This window comes from Drosophila novamexicana, unplaced genomic scaffold (genome assembly GCF_003285875.2).
Source record: "Drosophila novamexicana strain 15010-1031.04,08,12 unplaced genomic scaffold, DnovRS2.1 tig00000877-arrow-arrow-pilon, whole genome shotgun sequence".
Lineage (NCBI taxonomy): Eukaryota > Metazoa > Arthropoda > Insecta > Diptera > Drosophilidae > Drosophila > Drosophila novamexicana.
This window is the reverse complement of record NW_020824831.1, coordinates 622,789-649,284: the sequence shown is the minus strand read 5'-3', so window position 1 is coordinate 649,284 and position 26,496 is coordinate 622,789. Positions and strand designations below refer to the sequence as shown.

General features: G+C 41.5%; 1 protein-coding gene across 1 annotated transcript; it reads left to right on the top strand.

Annotated features, from left to right (window-relative positions):
• Positions 1-1,011: 1,011 nt before the first annotated feature.
• On the top strand, positions 1,012-26,496 carry LOC115764966 (protein kibra). The gene is made up of 9 exons (XM_030708291.1): positions 1,012-1,245; positions 21,471-21,772; positions 22,226-23,903; positions 23,970-24,150; positions 24,219-24,612; positions 24,683-24,994; positions 25,061-25,181; positions 25,253-25,462; positions 25,525-26,496. Exons 1-9 carry the CDS (start codon positions 1,028-1,030, stop codon positions 25,919-25,921), a joined length of 3,813 nt encoding a protein of 1,270 aa, XP_030564151.1. The 5' UTR covers positions 1,012-1,027; the 3' UTR covers positions 25,922-26,496.

Sequence of the window (26,496 nt, the reverse complement as noted above, 5' to 3'; positions counted from 1 at the left end):
ACAGCGCCTTAACTATTAATGAAGTCATTTGTTTATTTGACAGTTTTATTAATTAGATCCTTTTTTTGCCTGTGTCTTTTCTACGGCCTAAGTATGCGATCCTTTAAATGGGACCTGTTTAATAACAGTGCCAATATGTGCTATTGCAGCAAGTCATTAATTTATTTGAACACAGTGTTAGTTTAACATGGCTCTGTTAGACTTTTTATTACAGTCTGTTAAAGTGTTCCCATCCACAATGTTGGGTAACATAAATTTTGTTATTGTAGAATGTGTTGTTGAAGTGAGCGGTTGGTTCTGCGGTCGCCTAAATAGTTTATCAGTTTAAATGCAAGAAATAGTCGAAACTAGGCGCATTGTTAAGAAAATGATGTGTCCGTAATAAGTAATTATAAGAAACCCAAGCAATAATATACTCGCCAAACGTTTTAATTGATATTTATCGATCGGTACGGTTGCTGCCGCGTTTTAAACTCGAAAAATAAACAAACGCTGAATTATTTTTTAATTAGTTTTAATTAAGCATTACTAGCAAACAAGTAAAAACTGAATTTCGCTTGCAGTCAGTTTTGTGTGACTTGTGAATGAAGAAGAAGCAGCAGCAACAACAACAACAACGGCAGCAGCAGCAGCATCGACAACTATACATCCAACAACAAAGTGATCGTATGGCGCGTCGTGCGCGAGAGTTTTTGTCTGCGTTGTGTGACTTGTGTGTGCGTACGCGAGCTAGTGTGTGTGTGTGTGTGTGTGTGTGCTGGAATGGAATGCAGCTATGAAAAAAAAGTAAATAAATAATTGAGAGCGCGCGCCCGCGCCTTGCTAGCTGCCTCTCTCTACCATTCGCTGAGCGAACTACGCTCGCTTATCGTGCATCGCGTCCGTGGAAGTATGTTGTTGTATATATGTAGTACATTGCACAAGGCAAAGTAATACAAATAGCATAAACAAGAGAAACCGAAAAGCCAAAATAAAAAGAGAAGAAAAACGCGCGCCAAGTGACAGACAAGTTTTTTTTTGTGCCAAAATGTCGAATCAACAGCAGCAGCAGCAGCCGCGACAGCATCCACAACCACATCCACATCATCATCATCATCATATGCATCATCATCATCAGCAGCAGCCTGGACAGCACAGCGAATTCCCGCTGCCGGAGGGCTGGGACATTGCCAGGGATTTTGACGGCAAGACCTACTACATAGATCATATCAACAAAAAGACCACATGGCTGGATCCCAGAGATCGGTAAGAATACCATTCGAATAATATATATATATACACATATATTTATGTACATATATACACACACACACACATATATATGTATGTAGTTTATAGAGACGTCTTGTCAAGGAAGCCTTTTAAAACAAAAAAAAAAACCATATAAATTCGAGCTCCAACCGGAAAGAAAAGGTGCGTTGCGCATCTGCCAGCGCATGAGTGTGCGTGCGTATTTGTGTGTGTGTGTGTGTGCATTGGAATGCGGCAAGAAGTCAGAGGCACCGCGGCAGCTGCAACCGCAACAGCAGGCAGACTACAATAAAAGCGAAATAAATTACATACTTTAGCAGGGCAGCAAAACAAAATAAAAAAACAACAACTCAGAAACAAAAAGAAATAAGTTTGAGCATGTAAACATTCCAATGCGATGATTAAGACTCCAAGTATAACTGAACTCAACTGAAGCAACGGCAACAAACAAAAACTGAAATGTAAAATAAAAAAATAAAAAAAAAACAACAACAACAAAAATGTACAGCAAGGCGAACGGCACAGCGAGCGACGGCGACAGCACAGACAACAAGGCGCGGCGGCAGGGGCTGGGCAGTGAAGGGGGCACCGGGGCGTGGGGCCAAGCTGAGAGAGAGCAAAAGTTAAATAAAGCTCACCGAATGATCCGCAAAAAAAAAAAAAAAACGACGTAAAACAAAATAAAAGGCAAGCAAAACTAAAAATCCCTCATACGTAATGTGTAGAGTTGTGTGTGTAGAGTGTATGTCATACGCGCACATACAAAGTGAACCACAGCGAGGTAGAGAGAGAGAGAGAGAGCGTGTGTGCGCTGCAATAGGCACAGTTGTCTGATCGGATGGTGTGTAGAATGGAGAAGTGCGGCGGGGTGCGGCGCTGCTAGCGACGTTCACATCAGGCCATAGATACATTTTAGTTGGCCCCATGAGCATTTAGCCATTTGCCGTTTCGCCTCGACGTTCGCTCACATTTTGTTGCTGTGCGCTCTCTCCAGCTGGGGCTCTCGCTCTAGCTCTCGTCTCGCTCTCCCTCTCGCTTGCTTTGCTATCTTTTTACCATAAACAATTGCAAATGTATGTAGGAATTTTGCAGTTTCGAAATAATTGATTTCTCAAATTCTTTTGCTCTATGCATGTGTGTGTGTGTGTGTGTATGTGTGTATCTGACCGTGTGTCTGTAGCTGTGCTTCACGCTTTCAATTAACACAAACATTCCCTTTGTTTGTTTCAAATCGCATGGACATTGTTCAAAATGTTTCACTGAATTAAACAAACCGAAAGCGTTGTGGAATTTTTGTTCGCTGTTTTGTTGCGATACGTTTTTGCTTGAGAAATGAAATGAAACATCTGCGCATTTGTTAGGGTTATGCATCAAGTCGATATATTCACATACACACATACACATGTGCACATACAGATACAGATACACATACATATATACATATATGTATAAATATGTGCCAAGTGGAAAATGGCCAAGATTTCATATGGAATAAGAACGAGATTAGCTGATGAGTATATGGCGCGATTTCCAGTGGCAAAAGTCCTTGAAAATACGAAATTTCCCCTCTCTCATAATGTGCCAAGGGGATCTTTTACTTCCTTCACTTCTCCATTTAATGGAACTTTAATCTCCAGCAAAACTGATCACAAAACAAACGTTAGCAACGTGCTCGCATATATTTTCCCCACAAAAATTCCCCCCCCAACAAATATGTGTGTGGTTCCATCAAGTATTTATTGTATGTTTTTTTTTGCTTCAATTTATTGGCATTTTGCACGTTTCGCATATTTTTGCCACAATTATTTCGCCCCATCTTGCGCTATCTCTCTCTTTCTCTCTCTCTCTCTCTCTCTCTCTCTCTCTCTATGGCTGTGTCCGCCGTCTTTCTAACACACACTATTGCTATCTCGCTCTGCCGGCATACGAGCTGTTATTAAATTTTTAAAAATTGCTGCCGGTAGCGCGCAAAAATTCCAATAAGCCATAAATAAATTTATACCATGAGGCGAAGCGAGCCAGGCCTCGGGGCCCATTCGGGGCGAACAGAAATCCCAGCACGGCGATAAGCAAGCCCGAACTGGGGATACCTTTGAAAATATGTAGACACTTGGATGAATATTGAGTAGATATTTCGATCGATCAATCAATTCAATATACAAATTATGCGCATTTTCTGTATACTTTTGATATGAGTTTTGTCAAATATGACCAACTCTAAGAAACGAGACTCTAGAGAAAAATGATGTTATGTGTAAATTATCTGAAAATATTTTCGATTCTCTGGGTGCTACCAACATTTCAACCAAGTCGATTAACTCTAACTTAGTGTATTGAAATACTTGTGTATTTCACTTGTCTGTACAACTTTTCAACGGGCGTTTTTTTGTTTTGTTTTTTCTTTTTCTTTAATTCGTTTTTTTTTTTTTGTTGTTTTTATATAAACAAAAAGTCAAAGACGACTGCGTCAGCGTCGCTGTTGGCCATGCTAATAACGTTTTTGGCCAGTTTCGGCAAATTGTTTGCCCCAACCCAGCGGCACAGTGGAATTTTTTCCTACATACATATATTTTGAATAAACTGTAAAGCATGGATCTTGCTTCTTCTTTTTGGTTTGTTTGGTGACAGTCTGTCGACAGTTTCATCGATCATTGTGAAAACATAGAAATAGAAAACATTAACAAACTATGGAACTTCAAAAGCTGCGATCATCAGTCATCCATATGATCCCATGGATCAGCTCTTAGCCTAGCCGAAATCTGTTGATTGAGGGCTTACATATTATCAGGGATCACCATTGTTACAGCAGCCAATACAACAACCCCAACAACACGGCTACCGGTTATGATAGTCGATAGTTCGAATTCGAATTCGGATTCGGATTCGAGCTCGAACTCGTTTGTTTTACATAAAAATCGTTATTGACTACGCCGCCAAAATGGGCCTAGCGAAAGCGGCCGCTTGTTAACTATGATAAAAGTCGAACGCAGTGGCGCCAGCGGCAAGGGGCCACTTGTTTAAGGGGTGTGTAGAGAGGAGGGAGGGGGAGGGGGTTTGGGGCAATGCAGCACAGCTAACGTCAATTATCTGGCCGATATGCGTATCTGTATCTCAAATGAAGCGTTCTAATTCTTGGCTCAACCCGTGGCATTTGCCAATGCATACGTTGGCAATTGCATAAAAACCTCTAAATGCCAGAGACATGTGTGTGTGTGCGAGTGTGTGTGGAGCATGCGTGCCATTATGCATTAGATGTGGCGATTTTTTTTACAACTTTTTTTCTTGCCGGAGCAGAAACAGTAAAATTTGCATAAAATTCAATTTGGTTGCTGCAAAAGATGCCAGAGCCAATTCACACACATACACGAGCAGTGCGAGAGAAAGACAGCTAGAAAGAGAGAGCTAGAGAGAGAGAGAGAGAGAGAGAGAGAGAGAGAGAGAGAGAGAGAGAGAGAGAGAGAGAGAGAGAGGGAGAGAGAGAAACATGCAGGCAATGCAACTTGGAAAGCTGCAAAACGGCATTTTTCATTTAATAAATTGCACAAGGCAATTGCAATAACAACAACAACAAAAACAAAAACAACAGCAATTGCAACAACAGAGTCAAGCAAAAAGTAAGACTTTCTGTTGCAAACACCGAAAGAGAAATACCCTTGAATGCATTTTTACATGTAATCAATTATTCACATTGTACTTTTATTTATGTAATTATTATTTTTTGACTTATCTATATAATCTATCTATCTGCTCAGATTGTTATTCATATATCTATTCGCTTTATGCCTGTCGCTAAGTGGGCGTCGCCAAACCTTTGGCTACCAACTGACGCGATTATACCCTATACATGAATTTATATTTAAAATTGTAGATCTTTGGCAACTCATACGTTTTGAAATGTGAATTGAGATTTTGTTAAGCTCCAATTTTGAAGTGATTTTAATATATTTTCTGCCATCACATACGCAGTTGCATTTCACGAGGCTTCACTGTACAGATGTTGATACACAGCAGCAGCAGCGGCGGCGGCGGCGGCAGCGTTTGCAGCAGCAGCCCGCATTGCATTTGTGCAACAAGTATTTCCACTTAACAACAACAACAACAGCAAGCAAAAGCTGCTGTTGCTGCTGCGGCTGCAGTTGCAGTTGTTGTTACTGCTGTTGCTGTTGTTGTTGCTGCTGTTGCCTGCCCTCGTCCAAGCCGTGATTACAATTTGATTACGCGCATGAATGCAACGCGCGACGTCGCCAGCAGCAGCAGGAGCAGCGGCAGCAGCAACAACATTTTCTAGTTTGCAGCGGCCTAAAGCGTCAAAAAATATTTTCTTTGCACTTGCAATGTGCAACGTGCAACGTGCAACGTGCAACGGGCAGCGACATGCCCCATGCCACATGCATGGAGAGAAGATACATAATGTAACTGGCAGATACATAAGTGCGCTGCTAGTCGCGCTGCATGTTTTGCCCATTTTAGCGGCTGTTTTTTTTTTTCTTTCTTTCGTTTCCAGTTGCAAGTTGCAAGCTGCAAGTTGCCAGTTGCCAGTTGCAAGCTGCGAACTGCCAACAAGCCAACTGCGATCTGAGTTTTCGATCTGTGAGTTTTTCCTGTCAACTCTCTCGCACTTGTTGCTGACTACCGACTTGCCCCAAGCCACCCCGCCTGCCGCTCCTCCCCCTTCGCATCGTCCTCCTCGTCCTCACTTGTAGCAATCAACACTTGTGATTTTTATCAGGCATAATGATTTCCTTTTCAACATGTGCTAATTAAGAGCCGCTCGCCGTGGCATTACCCTTGAAAAGCAGCTCGGTTCGCAGTTGAAAGCAAATAATGCTGCCTGATCGCTCCGATCTCTTTACAGTGGGCTCTAGCAGTATTCTAGCCATATCGATTTATAATAATTCAGCTGTCATTCCCGCAGCTGGCCAATTTTTCACTCGCCTCGCACTGTAGAACTGCAAACGTGAGCAGAAAATTAAGTTGCCCCTTCTTACAGGGGCCATGGGTGCCGTCTCCTCAAGCTAAGGCTCCAACTGAGGCGCTGCCTCCTGAGCTTGAGTCTGATTCGGACTCTGACTAAGGCTCTGTCTCTGTCTCTAGCTGTGGCTGTGGATTGGATTTCGAGCTGTTTAAACTGCGCGTTCCGCAGGCGATTTTCTACCAACTTATGCCCTTGCACAGGGTATTATAAGTGCGTCATGAGGCTTATAGCGATAAGAAGAATGCATCTATAATATATATAGATCTGTATTTTAGCAACAGTTGAACATATAGCTGTCGCTAGAAAAGGAATTTCATGTTATCTCAAGCAAAATTTGCAATTACGATGTTATATTTTATAGGGTATGTTAAGCAAGGGTATTTAAACTTCGGCATTCCTTACATAACTGCTCCTTGCTTTTTATTTATTTATTTTCTTTTTTGCATTCGTCGACATTTTGGGCCTTGCCATGTGCTGAGCTGGGCTCTTGAGTGATCGTGATATATGCGTTTGTGTGCCCGCAGCTTGGCCTGCAAAGGTAGCAATTTTCCATGCATGCAATGAAATGAAAAATAATAAAGCAAAGAAACCAAACAACAACAACAAAAGAGGGAAAAAAAACTCAAGTGAAATGAAACGAAACATGCACAGGAATGTGCATACTCAAGATAAATTGCTGTGAGATACTTTTGCATTGTTTATGCCTGTTGCAGTTGCTATGGCACTTTTTGTTGTTGTTTGTTTTCCAAGCGGAAGGAGACAGACAGACCCAAAATATATGTAACCAGAGAAATAAAATAAAATATATGCAGGCATATAGACATATGCCCGAGCATTTCCTGATATTGAAGCATATTGAGGGATGTAGCTTTAGATGGCTGGCATAGAATAAGATAAGATTTTCTTTAAAAATATTATAAAAATTTCTCAAATAATTTAAAATGAAAATGAAATTAATCTCGTTGTAGTAGATATTTCTTAGATCAAGCATACCATGTTTTGATTAGCTTTAAAAGCCACGTAATTTAACTTGATCTAATGTTCCTATCTGTGCAGCGGGCACTCTCTTGAGCCAAACCCAAATCCAAAACCCAAGTCACATACCTTACCATAACATACCAAGCCACAATTGGCATGTGCGCCATGTGTTGCAGATCTGCTTGGCATTCCATTGCCTTAATTTGGCGAAGGTGGAGATGAAGGTGGGGTGGGGTGGGGTGGGGTCGGGTGCGCTGCGCATTCCAATCGCTGGCAATTAATTGCCCTAATCAGGCGCTGCCGTTCGCTGTAATCAGCTGTTGCCAGAGTCCAAGCCCGAAGCCCACTTTATGAGATGCGATCACCAAAGAGCCAGGCACTGCCGCAGACAGCAGCTGAAATGGAGAAGAGAATGGAGCTGAAGCTGGAGAGGAGGAAGTGCAGGCAACAACAGCTTAAAGACATTCCAAAAGATACAGTCTGCATGCTGCTCAGCTCAGCTGCCCCCTCTCCTCTGCTCCATCTCGTTTATCTCGTTGTGTTTCTTTTGTTGGACGCACGAATCTTTTGTATTATTTTTTCAGTAGCACTTTCCGAATGCCATTTGAGTGCGCGTAACATATTCTTAAGTTCGTATCTGGGCGAGACTGGAGAACGAAGTGTAGGCTTATGGCTCTGCGCACGCGTTTACGTATTCGTATTCGTATTCGTATTTGTATTTGTATCTGTATCTTGTGGATGCATGCAGCGCATGCTGCATAATTAACATGACGGAGGCGAAGGCGGAGGCGGAGCAGACGCAGCAGCAGCTTCAGGCAGAACTCTGCCACAATGTATCTGCTGCTGTAACTGTGTATCTGTCTGATGCTGCTACTCAATAAAAAAATGCATGAAATTAACAGAAGAGGAAGAAAACACGCGCTGTGGAATTTTTCATGCTGCTTTCTGTGCTCATGCTTTGTTGTCGAATTTATGGCCTAATGAAGTGATAAGGCAAAACCAGACAGAGGTCGTCTCTCGCCTGCATTCCTCGAATGCCCCAAAAAGCTATAGCTGTATTTTGTATCTGTATCTGTATCTGTATCTGTAGTAGCTGCAGCAGTTGTATCTTTGGCTTTGGCCAATCTGCTGTCAAAATGTTTAGCACAGCGGAGCATAATTTATTTTGTGCGCGATCTGCTGCTTATTCATTCTTTTGCAGCTTTCAGCTTCCTCTCTGCTTCTTCTTTTCGGTTGCATTCCTCAGATACTTGAGCTGGAATTTATTGGTTTGTAGGTCAGCATCAACGCGCAACACTTTCAGCCCCAAACAGCGCCAACTGGTCATGTTATTTTTTTTTTGTATTTTTGGTGCAAAGTTGAGAAAAGTGCAATCACATTTGAACGTTGCATAGAATACGAATACGCGAAGTGCCGCAGTCAACGACAGCGACAACGACGACAGCACACACACACACACATGTATGTATAGAACATATATAGACAGAAAGATACACGCGGCATCAGCTAGCTATAGCTGCAGTTACAGATACTTGCACTCAAGTGCAGCACATAGAATGCCATGCCATGTCTAGTGTACGGGATGGAGGAGACGGCTGGGAGGGGGCCTAGCTGCATGCATGAAATGGCCAACAAACCGGCTCCGGTTCTCTCTGCTGGCAGCCGCGTCTTAGAAGACAGCAGCATAAAAAGGAATATAAAAAAAGGAAAAAGAAATAAAAAAAAAATGTTGATTAAACTGCTTAAATGCGCAAAGCTGACATTCATGTCAAAGCAACTCCGCGGCCTGTCCCCACGCTGCCACACACCCCCCCCCCCCCCCCCCCCCCCCCGCCTCCCCCCTCTCTCTCTCTCTCTGGCTGTCTATCTCCCCCGTATACCGCTGCCAGTTTCAACTCGTGTGCAGCTTGCTAAATACAAACATACAAAGGCTGCATACATACATAAATAAGAACATTTTATGGCCGTTTGGAATGCTTTGCCAAATACAAAAGGCAACCAACAACTACTAAAAAGCTGGGCGTAGCGTAGTATGGCAGCAGAAATAGTAGTAAGTTGGCATTTAAGGCAATGCGCGCATTGCTTCAATAAATGCATCTATACACACGCGCACACACACACACACATACAGGCGCACAAATTGCATTCAATTGGTGCCGCGCTTGCTGCGAGTTCACTGCAACTTTGAAATATTTTACAACAGCAACAACAACAGTTGCTGCCGTTGTTGTTGTTGTTGTTGGGCTTGCCTCTTTGCTCTCCGTTTGCGTCTTTAACGCCATGCCGTGTGCCCGCTCCCACTGCTAGCCGCTCGCTTAAATACCCTGCACTCAAAGGTTTATAATGGGCTATGTAGTTGCTGCACATTGTAAGATGTGTAAACAAATATTGCTAATAATAATATAATACTCTAGGGCCTATGTTAGTCAGAAGAAGGCGATATTATATAAATTGTTTAAATAACTCTTTAAACATGCTGAACTTCAATATTAACAATTATTTATTTTTTATTCGTAACTCTTCATTCTTCAAGTCAACGCCTAGTTAGTTGACAACACATCTATTTTCAGGGTATGCTAGCTATTCAGTATCCCCTTCAGTGTACTGCATTCTTGCTTGTTTTGCTTTCCGCGCTCCTTCGCACACTCGCGCGTTGCCGCTCTCGTCATTGGTGCTGTTGTTGTTGTTGCTGTTGTTGCTTTTGTTGTTGTTGTCGTTTCATAGCGTAAATAGCAAAGTTGCTCGTACAATTTTAGAAGAACTTGTCAAAACCGCATTCCTGAGCCGCTGCCGCTGCGCAGTCGGCGCGACGTAGTTGCTGCTAGCGTGCGCGTGTGTGTGTGTATGTGTGTGTTCCAGTAACTGTGTGAGTTGCTTTGCTGGAGGGAACTGCTGCAACTGCTGCAACTGCTGCAACTGCAACGAGTTATAGTTATTTATGCATGTTTGTGCGTTTGTTTATTTGTTTGCTTTGGAGTAAATGATCGCGTACACACGCACGCACACACACACACACATAAGCCTACATGTGGGCACATATGTACGTATGTATGTAGCTATGTATCTGCAGCGAGTACATCTGCTGCTGATTAGAAACATTTTGTCTCATTTGTCGTGCATTTTCGCTCGTTGAACAACTACAACTATGCATAACAAAAGCTGCAGCATGCATAGCTCAATTAGCTGCTTGAATGTATATCGAAAATGTATCTTTCTAAATGTCATTAAGACTACATATATTTTCCTAAATGTATTGCTTCCATATAAATTGTGTGTTGTTCTAATAGATACTTCAACATGTATCCGATAGTTGTACATAGACCCCATGGAGCGTCTATTGTAATTGAGCTAACCATTCTCAGGCGTATGTTAGAATGTATCTGAATGTACCTCTTATGCTGCAACTAGAGTTACTTAAATGATTCTTAGATTCTTGTTGTGGTGCTGTTGCCATGCGATCTCTAGTTCAAGCTCTGCCTAGCCTTATCGCTGTTTTATCAAACTCATCTACCTTTAAAAAGATATTCGTATTCAGCTGGAGAACGCAAAAATATGTATTCAAATCAATTGGTTCTAGCCATATAACAACTAGTTTGTTGTAAATTCCTAATAATGTCACGAGCGTTGACCATAAAATTGGAAATCTTCCACGTTCTCCGCCGTCTGTCTATATGTATATGTGTATGTGTGTGTGTGTTTATTGAAAAAGATAAACAACAGCAAATATTGAATACAATAATCTTGTAATTTTTTTTCGGGAGGGGTTTTTATTGCGGCCACATTCATGTATATAGAAAAAAATATTAGAATATTAGAGAAGAATGCGCCGAGCTGAGCTGCCGAAAGCGATCGCAAGGCAAAAGCAACATGAGGGCTATCAAAATGCATGCATAATTTATTTATTTATGACCTGGCGTTAAAAATAACAGCGCACAAATATTTTTGCATGCAACAACAATAACAACAGCAAAACTTAAACAAAAACATTTTTCGTTATTTATAAACAAAAGACACGAAAAAAAGGCAAAAATAACAACAACCAAATTGAAAACAAAAGCAGCAAATAACAGAAATGTTAATTGGCCCATTTGACATGCGGCATTTTTCTTCTTTTTTTTCTGGTCAGCAGCTTTCATTCTTGTTGGCATTTTTTTGTAGTTGTCGAAAAGTATTTTCAAGCCCATTGTATGGTTGTTGTGGTTGTAGCTTGTTGGCATGTAAAGCAAAAATAAAATATGTTTATATACTATACGCATATATGAGCTGAAATTAATGAATAAATTTTTGAAATAATTTTGGCCGTGATGCGAATTGCCAAACTGTCTACAAAGTGTGCGCACACAATATCACAGAAAAAAAACAAAAATAAAATAAAATAATTGGTTAAATTTTGTTGTTGTTATTTCTTCTTTTTTTTCGCATTCGTGCTGAGAATTTCCAAACAGATCAACGTCTATAAATAAATTCAATATTCTATGCACATGCGGGCGAATTTTGTGCTCTTCATTTCGCAAACGGGGGTATTTTCTAAATTTTATGCACTTGTGAGCGTATTTACGAACAATATATCAAATTGTCTAGCTGCAGATATGTGGAAATATATATTTGTGAAATATTTGTTATTGGCAGCTGTAAATTATGAAATCGCATTTAGCTAACAGAAATTTCTAAATGCGAAAACAAGTTCAACATCGAAAAAAAAAGAAACAAACGAATCGTAAATTATGCATATTTTCAGATGGCAAATGCAAAAAAATGTATTTAATACGATTCCAAAGAAATTTGTACTCGCTTCCTTTTGGCATTTTACAGTGAAATTGCAAAGAAATTATAATTTTTTCCCCATTTTATTTTTATTTTTTTTTTGTCAGACGTTACCCATGGCCGGATTCCCAGCAAGAAAATAAGTTAAATAAACTAAGACTTGCTTCCAGCTAACTCACAGCTTGTGTGTGTGTGTGTGTGAGTGTGTGAGTGTGTGTGCTGTGTGAGTGTGATTATAGTGCGCTCCTCCCCAGTTATACGCTCGACCTTATGCGAGGAATGCGCCCCCAGCTCAACTTTAAGCGTTCGTCATATTTACAATGCAACTTCCCCTTTTGCGGCGCACTCGCGCATTATTACGAGCACATTCTATCAGATACAAGCAGCAGATACAGCTACTGCTACAGATACAGATACAAGTCTATATAGTATATAACAAATTTCTGCTGTCGACTGCTGTCTGAGACTTTGACGTCGCGTCGTCGTCGTCATTTCGCGTTTCGCATTCGCATTCACGTTTCTCAGTTGGATTTTTCGCCTTATTATTATTTCAATATGCGATATATATATATATATATATATATATATATATATATATATACATACATACATATGCACATGTGTATGATATGTTTGTAAGCTTGTATACATATGTATATATATAAGTATCTACATACGTATGTGCACATGCGCGCTGCTGCTCAGCTACTCGACTGCTCGACTGCTCAACTGCTCGGCTGCTCGCTTGGCTCACAGTCGCTTGGCTGCTCTGGTATGTGAAGGTCGCAACAGTTGTTTTGTTAATGACAGAGTACAACAACGACAACGACGACGACGACGACGATGGCTATGGTAATGGCAATAGTTATGCTGATGGGAACTATAGACCTTATAGTATAGAGCCAGGAGTGGGCTGGCGCACGATCACATCAACGAGACTCTTTGCTAAAACTCTAGACTGCATATCATTTAGTATTAAGTATCTATTGGCTCGAAATGTATCTTAAGCTAAGAGTCGGCAGCAGAGCTCATATTATAGCGTGCTAACTGCACATAGAAGTATCTTTATCAAAAGTATATTTTGCCAAAAAAAAGGCTACACTTATTCCATGCAAACAAAACTATGGAATCCTAAAATGCAAGGAGGAGGCGAACGATCGTACCCGCAAAGTTAATAGTATTAATAATAATGAAGTTAAGACTAAAGACTATAGAACAAATATTAAAGATGTAAATAAATGTAAGCCGGAGATCGCAGCAGATACTATTGGACAAAGTTATCTATAGCCTGCACATAATTTTTACAAAAGCATCTATTACCTCTTAATGTATCTAGAGCCTTGTTAGCTAGTGGCAACCATTTGCAACTACTTCAAGAATTCCGGGAATCGGCTAATGCCAGCGAAAATAAACTGCACAGGTGGACACTTTGCAGGCCAAGATGTTTAAAGCAAACTTTGCACTTGTTTGTTGTCTTTTCTTTTTTTTTTTTTTTTTTTTTTTTTTTTGCTCTTGACGTTGTCAAGGTTTCTTTATAGAGCAGCTAAATGTTCATATGTGTATAGTATTTAGCAGGAATTTTGTGTGAAATATTTGGTCATGTGTGTGTGTGTGTGTGTGTGCCTATGTGTATCTGTTTGTGCCTTGGCATGTTCCATGTGGGCGTCTCGAACGACACGAAAATGTTTCCGAGTTGTCGTGTCGAATTTAAAGCTTTATAATGCGCATACCTCGAATTTTTGTTGACGTACCGAATACCGTATGCATATTTCCCAAAAGCGAGCAGCAACATCAGCAGTTTGAATGAAGAAGCATTTCGAAAGCAATTTCGTATACTTGTTACAGTGAAATATTGGCAAATACCTACATCCTCTGAGAAATGGTCGTCCATATTAGCATATGCATGGGGGCATTCACGTACTTACATATGTATGTACATATACGTACATACACATATGAACATGTGAATCCAAAGACGTCAAAGCGCTCATCGATCAATGGCACAGCGAATGATGATCAGAATGTTCACCTTGTCTATTGGCCCGCATAACTTGGTAGCTGTCCACGGCTAGCAATACCCTGTACACAAATATTGAAAAGGTTAATTCTACATTAAGCTTCATTCTAGCATAACACTTTCAGTTTATCTGCAACACTTCGATATATTTTTCTTTTTTATCGTTTAGTCGAGCGTATTATTAAGCCTTTGAACTTTTTCATGTTTTTAATAAACAATACTCCCTCTTAAGAGTGCTAATAGGTCCAGGGTATTTCGGCCACAGGCAGCCTCAGATTTCATTGGCATTTTCTGGGTAATTCACCATATATCTTATTTTTGCTATTTCTGCCATTTGCTGTGCAAGTTTTTGGAATTTCGAACAGTGCCTGCTGAAAGTAAACAAACGCTTTTCCGAATCTAAGCCAAAATCACAAAAAAAAAAAAAAAAAACAAAAGAGAAGAAAACGAAATAATGCCCGTCAACAAGTCATAAAATATCATAAATTTCAATTTAAGTTTATTTTGCTTTTGCCATGAGCCACAAATAGGGAGTGGGGCATGTTGAACGCTTGCCCCAAGTAGGCGCTTTTGTTGTTCCGCACATATGTTTGTTTGCTGTGTGTGCAAGTGTATGTGTGTGTGTGTGTGGCTGTGTATAAATTCTATGAATTTTTTAATAGTTAATTTGTATGCAGTTGGCATTGCGCATGGCGCAAAAATTTATTTCAATTGTTCACTTTGGAATTTATGGTAGACATTTTGTGATTTCGAAATGAGCGCTAAATGCGCCGAAGAGTGCGGCCACCAATAGCAACAAAACTTGGCTATTACCAGCTGTCACTCGTTTGTGGGCCTCCATAAGTGGGTCTTCCATGTAGTTCCCAGCGTCTCTGTGACTAATGTCATCGGCCCACGCCATTTAAATGGCTCCAAGACTGGCCGATATACTGCCTCAGGTCGAATTGTGCTCACACATATTTCTCTGTGCCTCTGCCAGCGCCTCAGCGCTGTAATTGACACCCACTTACGAACTGTAGATATCGAGTCTCTAAAAGAAAGCCACAAAAATATTATAGATATCGCTACCTAACACTCTGTGTCCCTCCCCATATACGTATATGCTTTTTAGAAGATTGTTAAATAACTTAATAGTTGATAAAGAACAGCCAGAAAATGCCTTAGGCTTATCTCCTCGGAGAAGGTCTGTAGACGTATAACATATAAAAGAGCTGAAGACAAATATAGCTTTACCGCATGCGCAGTTCATTGACTTTGAGGCACTCGGTAAAATAATTATTAAAAAATATGCATAGAGCCGGCTCGTAAAATGCATTTGATAAGCTCCACACCAAATTGCTTGAAGTGCGACGTTTTCGTTTCCGTTTTTATCAGCTCCACCAGCGACCCTCCGCGTTGGGAAATTATAGAAAAGTGAGCCGGAAGGAAGTTAAAGTGTGATAGACAGTCATGAGGCACAGGAAATGCAGTTAATATCTTTTTAATTTGCCACAACTCGAGGCAACAAGTAAAATGGCTGCAAGCGAGAAATATTTCAATGTGAACGACACTTGAAACAAGCTACAAAAAGTAATCATAGAGCAATACCGGGTTATATTATTTTCCACATTTTTTTTCTTCTTTTATTTATGATATACTTACACATCAACACAAAGTCGACAACAACCAGCTGGGCGATAAGATAAAAACGACGTACGACCTTTATAGCTTAATTTGATTAAGCTCTTAAATATTTCTATACGCGTATCTGATAAGCGACCGAGTCAACTGAAACGATCCCAGCCCAACCCAAAGCAAGTCAAGTAACCAGCAGCAAAAACATGTGATAATAATACAAAAAAACATTTATTTCTGCTCTAGATTCCATGTTCATTTCATTTATGTGTGTCACAGTGTCATTTCATATTAGATCAGTTGATGTTGCTCTTTAAAAGTTATGGATAGATATCGAAAGTGCAAACTTAAAAATGTGCTCAGGTTTTAATATACTTAAATCTTGCGAAAGTACAAATCAATTGTACACCAACCTTTGTGTAGATATATTTTAATCTAATCTAATGCTTATCAGATTTATACATTTCATGTATATCTAAAGTTTTAAATTTAAGAAAATCGTTTAAAGCACATTCAAAATGATCATCATTAGATGTATATCAACTAAATGGGTCTGAAAGCAATTTGATAATCTCAGATCTTAAATAATGATGTTTGCTAAAAATAATCTTGACTCATAATTTTAAGCACTTACTTGTAGACAACCTCATTCGATCATATATGTTGATCTTGTATCTCAAGCAGACAGATTCTGTTTACGATAAATTCTTACCTATCCGTTGATATCCAATATTGTATAAAATAATTCTTGATAGTGTGATACGATCTCTAAAGGAATATTATTTATTATTTAGCTTTATTAGCTATACTTTATTATACTGATCTATAATTTTAAGATGCATCTAATAACTTGCTAAACTATCTATCCATAGATTTACTTATAATTTGCCACTTCAAATAAGATTTTTAACTAGACTCAAGAATTGTGTATTTATTTTAAGAATTGTAGATTTAATATGAAAAAAATAAGTCCACAAGGAATCCGACTTTAAATTTAAAGTAGATTTTCTTCAAAAATCAGGTACAAAAAGTTTAATTTGTTCCATTCTTGTTTTCTGTAATCCTTTATTCAACTCAAGCACATGCAACTCGGGAGTTTCCCATATCAACTTCACATTCCAAGATTTTGTGGCTGTCATGACATTCCTGTCAAGTGACGATCAAATGTCCATAAATGACGCACGTATTTCATATATAGTTTTGATCTTCTACATTATGATTAATACACTTATCGTGAATTTCAATAGTTATGCTCTAATCCGTTGATTTTCCTAGTTATCTTAGCAGGTGACGATCATACGATATTACGTATGTCTAACGACCATAACGTAATATCTTATGCCGTAAACTCAGACAATTGCGTCAACTGTTTTGTTTATATTTACTCGGGGCCCGTACCTATAAATACATGTAGGTATGTCAAGGTGATGTTCGATTGACTGCTTGATAAATTGACTTTAATGTTTATGTAGATATGTGTGAGCTGTGATTTTTGCATAAAAATCTGCTGTTGTAGTTGTTGTTGATGTTGTTCTAATCTTCGAGCTGAGCTGCGGCCAAGTGGGCCATGCGATTGTCGTTTATATGCATATATATTTATTTATACTTTTATATTAACCGGAAATCGTTGTCTTAGTCGCGTTCTAAGTGTGTGTTTGCGTGTGTACTATATAGAAGAGCGTATGGTTTATTATCTCAGTTCCGTTAAAAACAAAACAAGCGTAGAAATAGAGTTAACAATTAGAGCAGAACTTGACAGTGACTACGTGATTTGGTTAAGCCCAAGCGACATCCATATAGATGATAGATAACTCGATACCCCACAAAAAAAAAAAAAAAACTACTCCACGTCCAATGTTTGTGTTGACCAAAGATGTGTATGAAATTGCTCGAAAACCGGCTTCAACTGTTATTTTGTTGCTGTTGCTGTTTCTGTCTCTGATGCCTGATTGAATTTGAATTGGTAAATGATGTTCGGGCCAGGCCGATTGGAAATTCTTTAACTGAATTAATGATCGACTATTAGAACAGATGAAAGAGTATAGAATTTTGTGGCGTCTTTAATATATTTTCTGTAACAAGGCTGCCGAAAACAAAAGTTTCCAAGGGCCGTAAGCTAGACTTAAAAATGCAAAACTTGTATAAAAAATTTACATAAAGCCAAAAATATAACCAAAAGTCACTTAGAAAATAAATACTTTACATATATATGCAAAGAATCTTCGGAAGAAATACGTTTTATGAGCGGGCCAATTAGCATAAAACGCGTCGTAAACAGTTAAATAATTTTGTTTAAACAAATGTATCTATGCTGCGTGCGTGTATCTGTATCTGTATCTGCATATATGTCGTTGTACATAACTGTGTGTGCGTGTGTGCATTTCATTTAAGTGCTGCCTAATGACAACTTGCTGTTAAAGCTGTTGTTGTCCTCACCATCAATGACCACTTGGCCGGCCAGCCATGCCCAGCCATGCCTCACTGTAGTTGTGTAGTTGTTGTTGCTGTCGCTATTGTGACAACGAAATTCATGCTGAAATATTTTGTTGGCCCGAAACTTGTTTTTGTGTACCTCCTATGTTTTTTTTTTTTTTGTTGAATAAAGCGCGAATTTATACAACGACGCTCTGCGCCATAAATATTTTGTTTACAATTATTTAATTTATGCAGTTTTCTTGAGCCGAACGCCACGTTTAATGTGGGCTGTGGCAATTTAACCATTCAGTGGTCGCCAGTTCGCCAGTTAGCCAGTTAGTTAAGCCAACAACTGTTAAAAGGCCAACGCCAACGGGTCGCTCGATAGTTGGTTGTCAAGAGACTTGAGAAGAAGCCCTATTACTTGATGCCAATGCATGCAACGTCCCACACACCACGCACCACGCGTCACAATTCATTGATTTTTGATTTGCTTAGGTCTCGCTGAGGTCAAATGTGAATCCAATTCAAGCGCTAATGGAAAACCATAAAAATTTGCATGCACTTCGCCCATTGAAGCTGATTAAAAGGCAACTTTTTTTCTCATATTTTTTTTAACATTTTTTATTGCCAGCTGCGTTTGCCGCACGCTCTGCTGCCACCTGTGCAAACCTCAATTGAGTTTATGAAACAGAAATCGAAATAACTTGCAAACTATTCAAATTTCACAACCGATCGTGTGCACTTGAAGAAAAACATTTGCGTTTATTCTTAAATTGAGTATAAATCATAGTTGATTATCAATTTTAACGTAATGTCCAAATGATTTAGAACCAAATTGTCTTGGGTGAGGTGTAAGATACTTATTGCTGAAATTCTCATACCTAAAAAGAGTAGCACGTTTCTTATGAAACGAGAACATAAATTACATTAAATAAAATATATAAATACATATATAATCAAATACTCTCTACTCAGCTGATCAACAGATGAGTTCTCCTATATATGTATATTTCTTTATATATATATATATATCTATGTATATGTATGTATGTATGTATACCTATATACTCTTTAGGGCTGTACGTGATATTGATGTCTCAGTTGGACGATCGTTATGTTTATTTGCACAGTTAGCTCGCATGCAAAATAAACAAATGAGCGATCGTAATTCAAGCAGATATCAACTGTGTGCCATTGCCTAACGTGGAAAAGCCAATGAAAATAAATAAATGAAAAAAGAGCTCGACGCTTTTTTATTATGAATCCCTCACACTGCCTTTGCCCCCCTCTCACACTGTTTTCTCTTGCTCTCTGGGTGCTTTGTTGACATCGCTATCAGGTTCTGTCGATCGCCAGATCGTTTTGTGTGTCAGTCTCAGACTTGGACTCTGTTCCGAGATTGGAACATGTCTTTGGCTACATTTTGTCAGTGTGTTTATGTTTATTTATTTACGGCTGCACTTTTTGCTGTTTGCACAAGCTGCTATATAATCCCCCCTCCATCCGTCTGACCGATTTTGTATTGTATCTAAACAAAGCACTTTTATATGGCACACATTTTGTATGCCATTTGTTCTTTATTTAAACGCAAATCGAACCCTTGTGAAACACATGCAATTTTAATGATTGCTTATCGCCAGAAGCCCACAGCAACTCGGTTTCGCTTTAACGTCCCTGACCAAGTGCACGTCGTCCCCTTCAGATACGTCACAACTGGCTGCGGCTATTAATGATCAGCTGATCATAAATTAAACAGGCGAATGGAATTCGCTGATTCATTAGAGTAATTTAAATAAATACATATTTCCACACTGATCGGCAAACTGAAACTCAGCTTAATTAAAGAATCTCTATTTCAGACTTTGAATTTGAAGATTGTTTAGCTGGGTCGAATGTGCGACACACGATCTGTTGCTTAGTCAGCAAACTATATAGCTACACTCAGAGAAAAACGCTATCCATTATGGCCGAAATAGAATGTCTTAAGTTTTGATTTATTTATTTCTAATTGATTAACAACATTAACAAATGAATGCTTGGATTAGTCTTTAGAATGAGTCTAACAACAAATATGCATTTCTTATATTTCTGTAATAAGTCTTTTATTAGAGAACTTCTGTATTTCAAAATGTCTGGAATCGACAATGACTTTAAGAACACTTGCACCTGACTTAAGTACAAGCTTCTTAGGCTTTTAAATTAGTGTAGACTTGTAATGTCCATCAATGCTTCAATTGCTTACAATTGCTTGATGTGCAAGAATTGTTGCTTTATTTTAAGCAAAACACTAGCTGAGATACATTCGCAAACTCACAGATACTTTTGTTTATGGCGCATAATCTTTGGGCTGAGCTGCAGCCACTGCGTCAAACAGCTTTTATTCTTGGAAAATTCCTATTTAATGCGCAACTGTCGGACGGTTGAGCCCATGTTGAACAACGACTCTACTGATGCTCTATAAACATACACATGTACAAGTCGATTTGTGTGTGTGTGTGCGTGTGTGGCGCATATGGCGCACATTTTATTATCGCGCCGGGCCGCCTTTTGCGCGCTGCTCTTTAAATGGCGTGAATTCCACAGCAATGATTAATTAACAAATCATATAAATATGCCAGCCTTAAGGAAAACAACAAATATTGTTTTTTTTTTTCAATTGAAGCCCATTATCAGAGTGTAGACTACAGCGAGTGTATGTGTGCATGTGTGTGTGTGTGTGTACCTATTGGAGCAATTAATTTATGAAGATTAGTAATTATCATTGGAATGCGAAAATGTTGTTGTCTGCGCTGATATTGAAATTGAATTTCGCAAACAAATAACCGAACAAAAATAAGAAGTAAAAAGCTCAGCCGCAGCGACGACAACAGCCAATGACAATAACAACAACAACAACAACAACGACAACGACAACGTCATCGTCATTAGCTCTTTTGCCGCAGCGGGAAAATTGCGACCTCGATAAGATTAGACATATGGCAAAAGCATATGGCATAGGGAGGGTACGGGGTTACGGGCACATTGTATGGCAACAACAAACGCTGCAGTGAGAAGACATTCCATTAGGCAAGTGCTAATGCTGCATGGTAAATATTTGAGAATCTAAGAAGTGTGTCTGTATATATATTTTTTTGCCCACTTTTACCGAAAAAAAAATAAAATGCACACACACAGGAAATACCAGACAAAGTTGTCGCTAATCTTATCGAATGGGCCCAAGAGAAACGCTTCCAATTAGCTGGCGTGGGAACAGAGTCAGTAAACAGGTTACGATACATCTAAGATAGGGCAAGAAAAAAACAAAACTAACCAAAATCTGCTCGACGGAAATTCATTAGCGATTTGTTGTCTCTATGCAAACAAGCTGATAAGCTAAATATGCTTGGGTCAAAACCAGATACACGTACAACTGGCTATATGGCTAACCTGCATCTGTCTTGATTCTTCTTGCAGCTACACAAAACCGCAATCTTTTGAGGATTGTGTGGGCGACGAGCTGCCTGTGGGCTGGGAGGAGGCGTACGACTCGAATATTGGACGCTACTATATCAACCACATAGCACAAAGCACACAGCTTGAGGATCCGCGCCAGGAGTGGAAGAGCGTACAGGAGCAAATGCTCAGCGACTACTTGTCCGCGGCACAGGATCAGCTGGAGAACAAACGCGAGATGTACGATGTCAAACAGCAGCGTCTCAATCTTGCCCAAGAGGAATACAATCACCTTAACAAATTGGCGGCCAGTCGCAGCAGCTGTAAGTATACACAACACAACATATTTCTCCATAGGCCGACTATCACGAGGGCTAACCGATTTCTTTTTTTTTTTTTTTATATTGTTTCTGTCAAACGACAGCGATAAGAGATTTCACAATTATTGCTTAATGATAGCCGCATTCTTGTCAGCTTATAAACACACTCTTTTATTTTGGACATGCGTCCAGATAAGGCAGCTTACTTAATCTTCTATCTATTGAATTGATTTCGATAGGAGGCTTTTACGTAGAGTACTTACCCGATTCTCCCTCAAATTTCATGTACAGCAATCCCTTTGGGGGGGATATCAGGACATTACAGTTAACTTCTTACACGCTTCTCTCTCTGTACATAGTATGTGCCCAAATATATATAAATACCGAATACTGTAGAGTATTTTTTAACTATCAACAGCCATTACTTACCCGCTTCTCTCTTCCTCTCATTTGCAGTATGCTCGTCGTCTAGTTCTATGAGCCGACACGATCCGGAGCTGTTGCGTGCCGATTTGATGCTGGCGCGTGAGCGCGTGCGTCAACTGAAACAGGAGCTGACTCACATTACAAATGATATATCCTACACGGAGCGGGGCATGAACACGCTCTACTCCGTGGGCGAGAAGATCAATGCGCGCAAGAACGGCTGCTACGACATTGCCGAGGTCCAAGCGATACGCGAAGAGATGCTCAAGGTGCACAAGTCCCTTGTCTCTGGCGAGAAGGTGCGCGAGGAACTGATGCGCAGTCTGGTGCAGATCAAGAACGAGCTGAGCCGCCAGCAGATAAATGAGGAGAACGCCGAGCTAATGAGTGCCGCTTCACCCTTTGATCGCGTATGCGTGGCCAGCCAGACGGACCTGTGCGGCGCCGGGGAGCATCTGAATGGCGGAGCACGCTTCGCCGAGATGGCCAAGACGAAGCTGCAATATGCAGAGTGGCGCAAGCACATCAAGAAGCTGCAACAGCAGCTGGCGGATCATGTGGAACGCATTGAGCCGGGTCAACTGGAGTCGGACAAGGATCGCATTCTGCTTATACAGGAGAAGGAGAAGCTGCTCAACGACCTAAACAGCATTTCGCTTAAGTCGCGCAGCGCCGAGGAGAAACAGGTCATACAACAGACGCGCCACAAACTGGAGGAGGATCTGAAGGAGGCGTACGAGGCGACCAACACATGCATAGCGAATCGTCTGCGCTTCCACGAGGAGAAACAACTGCTGCTGGACAAGCTGCAGGAGGCCCTGAAGTCCACCAAACTGCTAGAGGAGCGCCTCAAGTCATTCTCCTCGGAGAGCACCTTCTCCATTAGCAGCGGCAGCAGCCTGGGCTCCCTCTCCACTGCCAGTAGTAAGAGCGCGCTCAGCTTTACGGACATTTACATAGATCCCTTTGCCGTGGGCGAATCGCCCATTGATGTGGTGGATCTGCAACGACGCTCGCAGCGCCTATTCCAGCAGCATCAGCGACTGCCACCCGTGCACCCAGCCCTGCAGCAGCAGCAACAGACGCAGCCGCAGGCATCCTCGGAGGTCTCACTGTCGCCGCGAAGCAGCCTCTCAATGGAAACGCCGCCCGCCTCGCCCATGAAATACAATGCGATTGCCGATCAGCCGCAGGCACAGGCCAAGCTCAAAGAGGAGCCAACATATGCCAATGCGTTGCCCGCTCTGCCTACGATACCCGCGCCGCCCGCCTACGCAGCTCCACCTGCCATCCCGTTGGCTTTGGCTGCTGTGCGTGCTCATCCATATGACCTGGACTCCACAGTGCTGGACTGCATGATGCTGGAGGCAAAACTGCAGAAGCTGAACCTCGGTTCACCGCTCAATCTGAATGGACCGCTGTCGCCCATCTCGGAGAAGCCCTCGCTGCTAGATCTGCCGCAAGAGATGCTGAGTCGTTCCTCTTCCACCTCGAATACGCGTTCCGTTTCGGCAGCTGTGAGCAACGAGTCTGTTGCCGGTGATTCCGGCGTCTTTGAGGCATCCCGTGCGCATTTGCCGCGTAAGGAACTGGCCCAGGTGCAGATTGGACTGAAATATCTGAAGCAGGAAGGTGTGCTTGTCGTGTCTCTAGAGCGTGCCAATAATTTGTCAGCCCTTTGGACAGCCACTACGGACAACTCGCAAGTGTAAGTCTGCCCGTTCAGATCCCATTCAAAGGCAGTTGCTCACATTTCCATTTTCTCCTTTTGTAGTTATTTGCGCGCCGCTTTGCTGCCCAATTCGCTGACCTCCATACGCACCAAGGCGCTAGGCGACTTCCAGAAGCCCGTCTTCAATGACACCTTCGCGGTGCCCATCTCGTTGGACAAGCTGCTAACCAAGAGCCTGCAGGTGACCGTGGTCAGCATGACTGGACAAAAGGAGGAGATAATTGTAAGTCGTAGCTGCAGTACATTATAAGAGACTAAGCTCTAATCCTTGCCTTGATTTGATTCTTTCAGGGCACTGTGCAGATCAGCATGGCCGAGTTTAATCCGGAAGATTCCACGCTCAAATGGTACAATGTGCTCAGTTCCAAGTTTATACCGAGCTTTGAGTCACTGGATTTGCCCTCCACAAGCGCAGCGGCAGCAGCTGCCGCCGTTGCCGCCAGCAACAACAATAACAGCAACACCAACAATCGCGAAGAATCCTCGGATGAGTCCACAATAACATCGTCGCAAACCTCAACGCTAACGCGCAACCAGGCGCCACCATTGGAGCTGCAGGCGCAAATAGCCGAGGAACTGCCCGAGCATGTCCGCCACAACGAGCAGCAGTGCAGCGACGATGATGACGACGACGATGAGGAGGAGGATGAACAGCAGCTGGTCGGCACACTCGGCCTGACGCACTGTAAGTGGTCGAACTCTTCGAACAGCACATGAATTCTTAACTTATGCCGAATTTGTAAACCCACCATTAGCTGGTTGCATGCTGGACGCCTACCTGGAGAACATGAAGCAGGAGTATGCCGATAAGGAAACTAACACCGATTGCGCCTTTCCACCAGAGAAGCTACGCAGCCAGTCGCAGCTGCTGGACGACAGGCCCGTGAAGCGTTCGCAAACGTTTACGCCCTCGGCGGCAGTCAGCAAGAATCGTTATAATTGTCGGCTCAATCGCAGCGACTCGGACTCGGCCATGCACTTTGGCGTAACGCCACACACCTTCCATCGCGGCGCCGTGGAGCGACGTTCGCTGCGCTTCCAACCCAAGGCGACCAAGTCTGTTACAAGTGAGTCCAACGTAAAACGTCACTCTGGTAACTTGAATCTAACTTAATAATCTCTTTGGCTTTTAGAACTGCATCATAACCACATACCACGCACGAGCTTGGACTTGGAGTTGGATCTACAAGCACAGCACAGCAAGCTTTTCTTTCTCAACGATCAAATCTCCAAGCTGCAGAACCTCAAGGAAGTGTAAGTAGCTTGAAGTGCACAACGTTCCTCCTGCTTATCTTCCTAATTGTATGCTTCGTCATCTCTTGTAGTCTTCAGAAGGCGTGCGATAACAAGGATCCTTTGATTGCCGCCTGGGCCATTGAGAACGAAGAGTTCCAGCGTCTGGTTGCACGTGCCGATCCCGCCAAGTTCCCCGAGGAGCGTCTGTTGCAGAAACTGCTGATGAAGACCACCAAAGAAATACACAAGCTACGCAAGACCAAGGTGCCCAAAGGCGCCCCCGATTTGGTCTCCTTCAAGTGAGTTATATTAGCTGACCAAAGCGTCTCCAGCTGCTAATCTTGCCCATTGTTTGTTGCAGAGAGAAAATCTCCTTCTTTACACGCAAGGGCATGTCCGTGCCCGAGCTGCCAATCGAATTCATGCATCCCGATGCGGATGCCATCGAAGAAGAGGAAGAGGATGACGATGATGATGAGGAGGACAATGTGGTTGAAACAACCATTGCCATTAACACGGCTCTGGTGGCCAGCAGCAATAGAAATAAGAATCTCAGTGAGCATCACCATCGATCAACAGACGGCGCATTGTCCAGACTGGCTGCCACCCCCACTCCAGCCATTAACCCAGCCCCTGTTTCTGCACCTATTCCTGTGCCCGTCTCCGTTCCCGTAGCAGCGCCACTGGCCGATGAGGCCAAGCCAGAGCAGCAACGCTACGACTATGTCGTCGACCGCAACTACGGTGTGGAGGTGTAGTTTCCGCTACCTTTGTGCTGGACGACACCCCTTCCCACCTGAGCTGTATATTTTTGTAATTATTTTTATTTTTGGTATTTATTTGCATTAGGCGAAAAGTATTTATATGTGTATAGAAGAGAAACTAGATGAAACTGATGTAACAAATATCTGTGCCTTATAGAGAAAGAGTTGGAGCAGACCAACAGCAACAACAACAACAACAACAGCAACACGAAATATGCAAGAAATGATATAATTATTTGTAACTGCATAGAACTAACTAGCCCTAAATGCATAAATTGTAGTATTAGTATAGGCCCATAGTCAGTTTGTACTAATTGTCCCTGACCAACCCCCAAAAAATTGACCCTGTACGAAAAGAGCAAAGCAAATGTCTTACAAACTTGGCCACCCGACCCGCCATCCGCCCCTTTAAACGCGCACATTGCACGTTATGAAACTGTCAAATTCATATTGAAAACCAACTGTATTCTTAAGACTTGAGCAAATTATACGAATGTAGAGGAATATTTTTATATATAAATATATACATAGTACATATAGAGACTAGTGATACATTTTTAATTAGTTTA

What these genes read in the sequence shown, in the direction of transcription:
- LOC115764966 (XM_030708291.1), top strand. Translation starts at nt 1,028, where the DNA reads ATGTCGAATCAACAGCAGCAGCAGCAGCCGCGACAGCATCCACAACCA. An exon ending in GGCGACCAAGTCTGTTACAA is followed by an intron (nt 24,995 to 25,060) that starts GTGAGTCCAACG and finishes TTTGGCTTTTAG; the next exon opens with AACTGCATCATAACCACATA. An exon ending in CCCGATTTGGTCTCCTTCAA is followed by an intron (nt 25,463 to 25,524) that starts GTGAGTTATATT and finishes TGTTTGTTGCAG; the next exon opens with AGAGAAAATCTCCTTCTTTA.